The sequence below is a fragment of the Gadus macrocephalus genome, chromosome 14, assembly GCF_031168955.1.
Source record: "Gadus macrocephalus chromosome 14, ASM3116895v1".
Lineage (NCBI taxonomy): Eukaryota > Metazoa > Chordata > Actinopteri > Gadiformes > Gadidae > Gadus > Gadus macrocephalus.
Genome location: NC_082395.1, coordinates 7,462,803 through 7,475,302, shown reverse-complemented (window position 1 = coordinate 7,475,302; position 12,500 = coordinate 7,462,803). Strand labels below are relative to the sequence as shown.

The 12,500-nt window shown below is 46.6% G+C and overlaps 1 protein-coding gene across 1 annotated transcript in view; it reads left to right on the top strand.

Moving 5' to 3' along the window:
* The window catches only part of immp1l (inner mitochondrial membrane peptidase subunit 1), a 12,809-nt gene extending 9,512 nt beyond the window's left edge, over positions 1 to 3,297 (top strand). Inside the window, exons 5-6 of the mRNA XM_060072090.1 lie at positions 2,389 to 2,499; positions 3,142 to 3,297. Of these exons, the coding sequence (XP_059928073.1) occupies positions 2,389 to 2,499; positions 3,142 to 3,228 (198 nt within the window). The 3' untranslated portion in view covers positions 3,229 to 3,297. The remainder of the gene's footprint in view (positions 1 to 2,388; positions 2,500 to 3,141) is intronic.
* The last annotated feature ends 9,203 nt before the right edge of the window (positions 3,298 to 12,500 follow it).

Here is a 12,500-nt window from a genome sequence, read left to right as displayed (position 1 = left end):
TGCTGTCAGTTGTTGAGCGTTGCATTCATTTTGAGACTCACATCAATCCTTGCTAACCTCCATTGGTTAGCTGGGTGCTTTTTGAATATCTTAACGATTTTACTGTTTTTGAAAGCCTTGAGTGGTCAGGCTCCTGCCCATATGTGATTTAACTCCCTTTATTTGTTAAGTTTTGGGTCGTATTTTCTTTTATTGCAGGTATGCTTTTCTCGTAAGGTGCTATATAAATATAGTTATTGCTGTTATTATTACTTCCCAATAATTTCAAAGCCACTTTCCTGGATATCCATCTGCAGGAGACATTGGCTCTTTCTTGAGGCCTTCTGATTTAAGTGTTAATTTGCACATCGCTGACGAAGGCGTCTTTATATTCAGATTTGTGAATTTCTCTTTGTCGTCAGACAATCTTTATGGCCTCCTGACACCTGTGACCGGCAATGGAATATACAGAAACAATCTATTTTGTCTCGCTATCTATCCATCCATTCCCTATCTAGCGCTCCTCTTTTGTTCTTCTCATGCCCGTAAATAACCATCATCTCTTCACTACTCTTAAGACCAGCCAGGTTAGTCCTCACTTTCCATTTTTAACGGGCCATATTATTTTCTTTTTGTAAAGCACTCGCATAAATACAACCATACATTGTAGCCTATTGTTGTGCCAGAGTATTGATTCAACCAAGTTAAAACAGTTTTAATCTGCAATGTTAATAAAAAATAATTTACTTCACCGACCCTGTTGATGGTTTGACCATGTTCACAGCAGTTATTCAGAACAGTTTACCAAAAGTTTCCTTTCATTAAAAAAAGAAAAAGGAAAGTTTCCTATCGTTAACTAGCTCAATTCCATCTTATATGGCCACACTAACAGCTTAGCTATTTCACTTGAATTGTATTGAGTTGTGTACAATAAATAGCGTGATTGATTATTTTAGCCCACTTTTAGTGAAAAAAATTGATATATGTATTGACATCCCTGAATCCTACAGATTTGTGCCTCTGACAAATACACCAATCTCGCTGCAAAACATCAGCGCGTCAGACAGTGCGTTCCGAGTTGTCGGATGACTACGCGCACTGTTTGTCTTTAATGTGCTTGGGAGCCAGCATATGTTGCCGCGCTAACGAGGTGTAATGGTGGGAATCGGGCGTGCTGGCATATGCTTCTCAGATGACTCTTTTAATGATATTCGTTTGCGTCGTCGTCGGGCGCCGTTTCACAGTGGAGTTGTTTACCTTGGTGTCAGGTCAACATGTCCCCTCCTCCTGATGATGTCACGGCATTTGTCACGATTATCAAAATCTGGATTTTTCTTTTTTTTTCATCCACGCAGCATGCCGCCTCAGCACGACTACAAAAATCATGAATCGGGGGGGGGGGGGTGCAGGGGTGCAGGGGTGCAGGGGGCGGTTGAGTGATGGAAGATGGACAGAGACGAAGACATCTGTGACATCAATCTACATTGAGTGATATTCCCTTTCTTTATTCTGTTATTCTGTTATTCCCCCCCCCCTTTTGTTTCTTTTTCTCTCCCAGAGACCACGGCCGTTAAGAAGTTAGGCCGCACCAAAATAGACCCAAGGATTGTGATGCCCATTATGACAATATAATGTGTTGTTGATCCTGTCTGCACATATAGGGGGGACAGCACACTTAATTAGGGCCTTGACAAGCCTACTCTCCTCAAGTGATGAGATTAATCATAATTGGTGTCACTGTGGATTACCGCTCGCTCGGATGACCGCCCCACTGGCAGGTCGGCCCATGGTGGAGACCCCTGGACACTGCTGCAAGCCACGGCTTAGGCCTCTCTCTCCTTCTCTTTTTGTCTCTCTCACTGTGTCTTTCTTCATCTCTCTCTCTCTCTCTCTCTCTCTCTCTCTCTCTCTCTCTCTCTCTCTCTCTCTCTCTCTCTGCCTTTACCCTTCCCCTGGTTAGGAGGAGCAACAATCTAAGCCAACAGCCTAATGACCCCCTTTGAAGTTCTCCTCAACCCCTCCCAACCCTGTTCCCAACCACACCCCCATCTCTCCCCCGCCCCCCCCTCCCCTTGACCCCTCTGCGGTACCCCTGACCCATGTCCTAAAACCGTACGGGGTCAAAGGCGGATGGGGGGGTTGACGTTAAGTTAGGCTGAGGAGGGAGTTACAAGGCTGGGGTGACCGGGGTGGGTCACAGTGGGTTTGTTAAGGCCCATTCGTTTTTTAGGTTGTTGTTGTTGTTTTTACTGCTAGTTAGTACCAGCGTTGTACTAGCAGATAGATGAGACTATTCTCTCGTGTGAGAGGCTCTTCTTGTGTATGATTGTAGATGTCGCTGATGTCGATCATTCTCATCATTCTTTACCCTGCTTTGTCTCCCTGGGTCTTCTCCAATGGGGTCTCCAGGTTCCGTTGGGCCACGTATGGTTAGAAGGGGACAACCTGAAGAACTCCTCAGACTCTAGGTCCTACGGACCGGTTCCCTACGCCCTGATCCGAGGCCGGGTTTGCATGAAGGTGATCCGCCGAACCACGCACACGCACACGCACACGCACACGCACACGCACACGCACACGCACACACACACAAGCATCCTACATCAGGAGCCCATAAAACGTTCGGAAATGACTTCCATCTAGAGATTCTAGAAGACGACACAGACGAGCATAAGGCCCGGACGGCTTGGTTTTGGCCTCCAAGTCCGGCCGGCACTCTGTGGTCTATGCATTGTTTGGCCAATTGTGATGCACGGTTGAAAGTCAGAGGTCTGTTGTAAGTTCAAAGTAGGTCTATTTGATTGACCAAGGCCTGGACACCATATTGTCTGGCTTTCCATTCTGCTGTGTTGTCATGTCACTGTATGTCATAGCAACCGTGACCCTGGAAACGGGTCAGTCCACCTTCTGTCCATCTGATTGGGCAGAAGGGCTTCAGCGGAGGCCTACTTAACAATCAGCGAAGGGGGATTGGTTAAAGAAATTAGACTCTTTTTTATTAAGTCTGAGGAGCCTTTGAAGAAGCTGGTCAACGGCTTAATTAGCGAGCTAATCTGGTCCCCTTGATTGTGGTGGGATAAAATGGATACAGTGCGATGTCATTTTTATGGATTGGATAAAAGATGATATTCAATGTTTCTGTGTCTTCTTTGTCTTCTCCAGCTCTGGCCCCCACACCGTGTTGGCCCCATGAATGAAAGCCCGACGGGGAGAATCATCCAAACCAAGCCTCAGTCAGACTGGGATTGACTCAACCGCTGTTTAGATGCTCTAGTTTAATATATTTCATGTTTTTAAAATAAAAAAATATCGCTCTCATTTTATTTCGTCAATCTTTTATTTCTTTTATGCATCATAAATGTTTCGACCCTCTTCCTCCGGAAGCGAATGTTTAGGGTATAGAAACGTGGCTGACATACATGGTTCATCCCCAGGTTGGTTTTACTATTTCATAACGTGACAAGGCCCCGTCGTGTGATGCGGGCGGTGCAGCACATTAAGAACAGGCTGTGAGTGTAGAGTCTGGCTGGGTCTCCATGGAGCTGCTAATAGCTAGGAGGGTAGAGGCCCCCCCAACACTGTCCTCTCCCTGAGTTTGGGTGTTTGCACAGCTTTACGAGGGCTGGGAAATAAAACGGCCTCAAACAACGCTTTTATTTTGTAGGTTTTTACACAGGATTTTAGGTTTTTATGACATGATCACTCAGGATTTATTGTTTTCTGACATCCATCCTGAAACATTTTTCGATGTTGGGTTTCAGTTTTTTGGTGCGTCTCAATTACATTCAAGTCACCTGGAGGGGAAAAAAAACAATGTTTTTAGATGCTGTTCAAAGGATCAGATAGGATTACCCAACATCAATCTTTTCAAAGAGATGGCGTATTACCTCAGAAAATGAACTGTTATTAATGCTGTGTTTACCCTTTCTTACTTTTATGGTAAAACAAAAGCTCTCTTGGTTTTTTAATATTTCAGTGGATTGCCAGGGCAATTGAAAAAATGTTAACATTTCCCATTTTACCATGCAATATTGATAAGCACTCAGTAGAGCGGCGCTTGCCACTGTGTGTGTGTGTGTGTGTGTGTGTGTGTGTGTGTGTGTGTGTGTGTGTGTGTGTGTGTGTGTGTGTGGTTTTGTTCACGTTTGTGTGTGTGTGTACCACCAAAGCACAAGGCTGTAGTCTCTCAGGAAGAGGAAGTAGCATGGAGGACAAATGTTACGAAAAGCAGAGAAAAAAAACAACAAGCGGCTTATGACATCATCCCATTGGTTTCCTCATCTGTACTCCCAAGTCCAAAAGCTGCTCACGCCCGTGTCCCTCTCCTACGACCGCTTCTCCTTCCATCAGCCTTTAGAACGGCCTTGACTCTCCTGGAGACAGACCTGACATGGCCAAGTGTTCTTACACGCTGCGCCATGAAAAGCTCAGCTGGTCACTCTCCAGCAGGGAACGGGGGGGGGGGGGGGTGGTGTTAAGGGGGGTAGGGGGAAGGGGAGGAGGGGGGGGGGGGGGTCTCTTCCTTAGAGCAGCCCCCCCCCTTGGGGGAATGAGTTCCAGGCGGCTGTGGGTCCCTCTCCAGCTGCCCCTCCGTGGCCCTCTTCAGAGGACCAGTGGTTCCGCGGGCTGGGCTCGCTGTGACACTGGATTATCTGCCCGAGTGTGATCCTGCCTGCTGGGGGAGGAGCTCACTGTGTGTGTTTGTGTTTATGTTTGTGTGCACTGTTGTGTGTGTGTGTGTGTGTGTGTGTGTGTGTGCGTGTGCGTGTGTGCAAGTTTCTGCGCATGCATATCAAACATATTTATTTGGGGGTCTTGCTCCGAGCACATATTTGTGTCTCAAGGTTTAGTGTTCATCTGCTGCGTGTCAACACGGTGCCACTGCTCAACTCAATGGCTGACACTAGTAATCACTCCCATTGGTGTCTGCACACTGGTCGCCCACAGAGGGCGCTGTGTTATGGGTGGCAGTGGTGGATGTGGATGCCTTTTTTCGAGTAGATGTTGGACGGTACATCATTCTGGGCTCGATCCTCAATTTCCACTGCCTAACCGGTCCTTACATGACGGTCAAGCATCTGCTAAATAACTGAATAGCAGTTAACATTACATCATGAAGAGATTTGGGACCTGACCGAAGCTTGCTAGTGATCCAAGGAGGTTCATTCCCAACATCCCATTGTGGTATTACAGCAGTAAAAGTACAAATCATACCAGAGAAGATGAGTGGGCAGATCATGTGTGTGTGTGCGTGTGTGTGTTTGGGTGTGTGCCTGGGTGCGTGTATGTGTGTGTGCATCATTGTTCTGCTGACTGGACAGAGAGAAGGGGAGAGAGGAGGGACGGAGAGATAGGAGCCCAGGAAGGACAGCTGTGCTGAGCTCTGCAGCAGCGTGGAGTTCAGACGCAGGACTGCTTTCAGGGCAGAGGTGTTTGGCTGGAGACATATATTCTAACTTGTTAGTAAAAACTATTCAGGTTCTTGCAAACTAAAGGTAACTAATGATCTGTAATTATTACCGGTTAACTCAATTGTTTTGTTTTTGAGTAGAAACATATCCAAGATTAGAGATTAGAGAGGTAGAGATTAGAGAATGGAGTCATGATTATTGGAGAAGAACATTTAATTGAAAGGAAATTGTGGTCAACAAAGGAGCATCTAGTCGAGATAAAGGAGGAAAACAACCAACAGAAAAATGAAAATCTCACTCTCTTTTTTTTTTCTCTCTCTCAGCCTGTTAAGATTTTTTTCTATATCCACAGCTGAGGACTTGACCCAAAAATAATCTCCAGTCAGTGTCTGCAGCGTCTCTGTCTCTCACCACAATCAAAACTCCCTCAACATCTCTCTAGCTGACAAGTTAATGTCTCTCCTTGTGCCGTCTGAACAACAAACGTTTAGAGTGAAGGTAAGGTGCACCTGGACCCCAGAAGAGGTCACTGGGAAAACAGAAATCTGCCACTGCCTTTATCAAGCCAGGAATAACCACAGTTGTCAAGCACTCTTAACTATCTGAAAGTCATGCTAATCAGGCTGGTGTGTAATTTTATCAGCCTTTAGTTCACTTACACCAAATACACACACACACACACACACACACACACACACACACACACACACACACACACACACACACACACACACACACACACACACACACACACACACACACACACACACAGACACATAATAGTGTTGCTTCCACTTTCTCCTTCCCCCATGTGTGTCTTCTATAGCTGATGAGGGAATTGCTCCTTTCAACAATGAATCCTTTCATTCTCTCCTTTTAATCAAGCCTGTTAGTACTTTTTAATTAAGACATCACAGCTGCGTTTGATCAAGCTTGATTCTCTATGCGTGTGTGTGTGTGTGTGTGTGTGTGTGTGTGTGTGTGTGTGTGTGTGTGTGTGTGTGTGTGTGTGTGTGTGTGTGTGTGCGCATGCACGTGCATGCGTGTGTGTGTGTGTGAGAAAGAGAGAGAGAGAGCGAGATCAAGTGAAAAACAGAGAGACAGCGAGAGCAAGCAAGCCTGGAAATTAGTTGACTTGTGTTCCCAGTTCCTACTCTCGTGTGAAGATGAGTGCACAGCTTCAGAGGGATCGAGAGAGAGAGAGAGAGAGAGAGAGAGAGAGAGAGAGAGAGAGAGAGAGAGAGTGAGAGAGAGAGTGAATTGGGGGACATACACCTCGTCCAACTCTGCCCTCCCAGCCCTCGAGGCTTGCAGCGGCGCCTCCATCGCCGGTGAGCCAAGGCATCAAACCCCCGAGAGATCCATGCCAGACAGATGGTATTGGAGCTGCTTATCGAGCCTCCCGCGGTGGCTGCGTTGTGATGATCAAACACACAGGCCGTTCAATAATCACAGCCCAGCAATCAGAGAGAGAGCAATCCCAATGCGATATAAAGCGCGTTACCAGACCCCCTACCTACCTGCCCAACTTCTTCTTCTTCTTCTTCTTCTTTTATTTGTTCCTTTCCTGGTACTCTCAGAGACCCAGAGAGCTCTCCACATGATGGCAACTTTGACTGGAGGACACGCACTCGTTTGGCGGTGTGAAGTTATACAGGCAGACAGTCTCTCTGTAGTTAGGACATGCTCAGTGTGTGAAGTTGCACACGCATGTTCTCACGACACAGTGAGACGTGTTTCAGTGCGTGTGTAATCTTTCCATTCCTCACTGGGTCGTGGGGACATTCTAAGTGTGCGTGGTTGTAAAGGACATGTCTTCGCTGTTTCGCTGTTGTGTGTAGTTCTACAAGACATGTCCATAATGGTTGGTGAAGAAATTCTAAGTTTGTGTAGCCGACACACAGTGTCTTTAGGACCTGTGTGTGTATTTGCGAAGGCGAGGTCCCCACTATGTCGCTAGGACACGCTAAGTGTGTGTAGTTGTGTGTACATGCGGGCTAACTAGGCCTTAGAGTGAGGACGTTAGCATGTCGGCGCCAGGCCTTAGTGTTTTCCCCCCAAAGGCAGTCAACACTATTAGTGCTCTGCCTTGCTAATGGGGCGGGTGGGTGGGATGGTCTGTTTGTGAGCATGTGCGGTGCGAGAATGGGGTGAGGGGGGATGGGGACGGGGGTGGGGGGGGGGGGTGTTCCTGTGCTTACACTACACCCAGGGTCCTAACGGATCCCCGGGCAAGGAAGGATGGGGTGGGGGGTGTGTGTGTGTGTGTGTGTGTGTGTGTGTGTGTGTGTGTGTGTGTGTGTGTGTGTGTGTGTGTGTGTGTGTGTGTGTGTGTGGGGTAGGGGGCGATGGCAGCATTAGTGTGACAGGGCTGACCTATATCTTCCTCTTGCTTTGCTCAACAGAGAGGCGAAGGGAGGGAGGCGGGGAGTAATTGGCACTTACACGTTTGGTGTTACAGTAGAGCCACATTCGTTCCCAAAATGCGATTTCTGTCCTCGTAAAGGAACTGTGACTCATTTGTTTGCATCTTTCCTGGTGTAAGCTTTTCATTCGGTGGATCTTCTTTGTTTTCGTCCTTTGCTGCTATCCTAAGAGAAGCACCAGCCACAAACTATCCTCATTCTGAGGATAGACTCATTAGAGCATGTGTGTGTTTGTTTATGTGTTTCTCATACTTAGTTAAACAATTAGTCTGTGTGTGTGCGTTTGTGTGTGTGAGAGAGTGTGTTTGTGTGGGAGGGGGTGTCTAATTTGTGTGTTTGTGTGGGTGTTGTCTAATGTGTGTGTGTGTGTGTGTGTGTGTGTGTGTGTGTGTGTGTGTGTGTGTGTGTGTGTGTTTTCAAATATGTATCTGTGTGTGTGTGCGTGTTTTCTAATGTGTGTTTGTGTGTGTGTGTGTGTGTGTGTGTGTAGGTGTTTTCTAGTGTATGGGTGTATGTCTAATAATATGTTTGTAGTCCTGGTTTCGTGTGTGTGTGTGTGTCTGTGTGTGTGTGTGTGTGTGTGTGTGTGTGTGTGTGTGTGTGTGTGTGTGTGTGTGAGTCAGGGAGAATCAGGTAGTGTCGCTGTGCGTTCCCCTGGCATGTTGCTGTGGATTCCGTGGCTGGATACACAGGCCTTTCTGCCTGGGTTGCTGATGGTGGCTGTTCAGCTTCCACACAATTTAGCACAGGAAACTTTCCACCACAAACATAAACAGACGCGCAGCGATCGGGGTAATGACAAAAGAAGAAGGAGAAAAGAGGTGTATGATTGTAACTGATGCATTCATTTAAATGAATGTCACCTTCTAAAATATGAACAACTCTTAATGGCATATGATTGGTACGATTATGATTATTATTATTATTATTGTTATGATGATGATTATTTATAGACATTATCCAGTTGTCTTTCTATGGGATTTATAATAGAAAGGACCCACGGTGGTCAAGCAAACTTGTCCTTCTACTTGTAAGTCAAATGGCTCTCTCCCCGGTCATTAACTGCCTTCTCACCACCATCTCACAACCGGCTCCCAACCGTACACAATCCGCCTCTCCGTTTCATATTCAACCTCTTTCTCTCTTTCTGCCCTCAATTCCTCCCATTGCAAATTGAAGATACACCTTTTGCAGTCAGTGCTTATAGCTCTCTCTCTAACTCTCTATCTCACCCTCTCTTTCTCCACCCTCTACCTCTCTCTCTCCGTCATCTACCTCTCTCTCTCTCTCTCTCTCTCTCTCTCTCTCTCTCTCTCTCTCTCTCTCTCACTCCCTCTCTCATGCTCTCTCTCTCTCCCTCTCTCACGCTCTCCCTCTCTCCCTCCCTCTCTCACGCTCTCCCTCTCTCTCTCTCTCTCTCTCTCTCTCTCTCTTCCCTCTACCTCTCTTCCCCCTACTTCTCTCTCTCTCTCCTGCTCTCTCTCTCCTTTCCATCTCTTTTCAATCGGTGAATCATTCGCCCCCTGAGCCAGGCGAGAGCTGAGTGGAGGGTAGACACTCCACTGAGGTCAGGGAGGTCAGGACAGAGAAACAATTTAGCTCCTCTGAGCCGGGGCTCAGGCCTGAGTGACGATGAAGAGGTCCTGGCTCTTGGAGAAGCCCACCATTGCGTGAGTGGAGGGTTTTGTGCGTTCCTCTTTGGTCACTGTAGTTCAAAAGCTGAACCGTGTCCAAGCCGTGGTAATGATGCAGCGGGCGACAGCAGACTACAATAACCAACAGTCTTTGGATGGCCAATTACTGCCCGCCGCAATTATATTTTCAATTCGGAAGGTAACCGGGGGATGTGGCCCAACTCAACTAATCATTTCAAGCAATTACTTTTAAAACTAATTAGACTGTCAGGGTCGGCTGTGCGCGAGCCCTGAGCTTGTAGCGAGGGCTTTTTGTTGTGCTTGTGGTCTTGTTTTTTGTTGCTGTTTCCACTTTGTCAAATGGCTGAACTTGAAAAGACAGAGCTGAAAGGAGAGAGCCGGCATCGGGTACGGTGAGCCTGGGTCTCTTCGGCCGCGCAGTCCGCACGACAGAGCTGCATTCTGGTCGATGTGGGAGTTTGCTGTGCTCGGGGAAACCTCTTGTGTAAGAGAGCACGTGGTGTTTCCATTCTGTTTTGTTTGTCAATGGCTTTGTTAAACTGAGAAGGGTGAAGGACAGGCCTTGGCGTTATCGACTGAACCGGACGCACCTACGGTACTCGTAGCTACTCGGAATTAAATGAAAGTTATGGTCGTTGGAAAGTTTAATTTAGCAAGGTGTAACGAATGAACACAAATGAGAAGGACAGAAAAGTTATTCAATGAATTATAAGTGTATGGGAGGGGGGTATTAACACTGAGTGTGTGGTGGTGTATGTGTGCATGTCAATGTTTCTAATCTGAAGAGCTTCAAGATGGGTTTTTACATATTTCATGAGTGTTGGGGATTCTTTTTATACCGTGACTCCTGTGGACACGCACACACACCTGCTAGAGAGTGAGGAGTTAAAACACACACACAAACATGCACACACACACACCTGGAGGAGAGACAGGAGTTAACACACACACACACACACACACACACGCACACACACACACACACACACACACACACACACACACACACACACACACACACACACACACACACACACACACACACACACACACACCTGGCAAAGAGAGAGGAGTTAACGCACACACACACACATCTGATAGAGAGAGAGGAGTTAACACACGCACGCACACACACACACACACACACACACACACACACACACACACACACACACACACACACACACACACACATACCTGGTATAAATGGAGCAGTTAAATACACACAAGCTCCCACCAACGCACACACACTCCTGGTAGAGATGGAGAAGTTAAAGACAAACAGACACGCACACACACACACACACACACACACACACACACACACACACACACACACACACACACACACACACACACACACACACATATACACTTGGTTGAGATGGAGCAGTTAAACACCCACACACACACACACACCCATATGCGTGCACCTGATGAAAAAGCAAGAGTGCGTCATGCTTAGGCATGCTGTCGTCCCTCACGCACCGCTACTGCATGTACACGTGTACTTACTTAACCTACATAGACCCAACATTATTTATGCATCCTACATGTCTGATCATGCTGATCATTGTCAATGAAGAAATCCAAATCCATTTAGTATAAAATACAAGTTATGTTATATGTTTCAGAAAGTGGGGAATGAGCTGTGTTTTGCGTTGTTATAAAGATGGGTGCTTTGATTGTGTTCAGGCATTGGACAAAGGGTGATTTTCTATTTGACTCACTTTTGTTATTTTTAGAAATCTATTCCATTGAAACCACTTATTGTTGATGTCCAACAATTATAGAATCTCGTATTGTGTTTATTGAATTACTTTTAATTCAATCAAATTTTACAACTGGAATCCAAATCTGACACAGAGGACAGATTCAACCATTCAACTCAGCAATAGTATCAGGTGTGTTCAGAGTTCTTTGGCTCATGGGTGGCCAACTCTCCTATTCATCAATCACTCTCTCAGATTTTAGATTTTACATGTTATCAGGATGCTAATATCGATGTGCTTTCACATAGTCAGCAAAAGTCCTCACATCCTTCAGTCCTTAAGACACAAGTTATCATGAGTTTAAACAACAGACAGATTTGTGTACATGCTGCTCGCGAAGAACGCACACCACTACTTCTATCAAACAAGATCTGTGCTAATCTCTTCTACTCCTCTCTTCCGAGTGGCTTGTTTTGTTTTTGTGTTTAGGAGATAATGGATGGATGATTTAGACTCAAACTCACAAATTGAACAAATTGAAAGGGGAGTGCACTTTATCCTCATGGCAATTTGTTTCATGCCAATGCACAGCAGCGTAATTATCATTGTGGCAAATACTAATTAGGTATAAGGGCTCTGCAAATGTGGATTGCGGTCTACGATAGAAAGTATACATGCAAATATCTCCCTGAGGTAATTCTCCAAAGTTTTCTCCCCCCCCCCCCCCCCCCCCCCCCCCCCCACCACCACACCCAATCCCCCTGCCTTGCTATATTGCTGTAGCAGATTTTCTCATTACTATACAATTAGATGACCCCATTAAATGGCTTATTATTCACAATTACACAAACATAATGGGTGTTTAAGTTCATGTGAACCCTAATAAATCCGTGTCAGCACAGAGGGCCAGGCGTGGTTCCCTGCATGTCACTGTTACTCTGAAAGTCCGGGGTTTTTAAGCACACTTACATGAATTATAAGATGGACACACACAAAATGTAGATGCAGAGAGCGGAGAGAGAGAGAGAGAGAGAGAGAGAGAGAGAGAGAGGACATATATGCAGAGAGAGAGGGGGGGAGGGGGGTTGTTTTATCCATAATGCGGGGCAGGGTTGGAGAAAGTGCTTTGATTGACGGTTGTCTGGCCCAGTGCCTGTGGAGGTTGTTCCCCTGCCGACCGCTATTATCTGCAGAAGGACTGCCCCTTCGCCTTGGCAGGAACAGTGTCACCCCTCGCCCCTGGAGGAGGCTACCCCATTTGGGAGGAGATGAATAGGGGTCCTCTCGCCCCCCCCCCCCCCCCCCCACCCCCTCCCC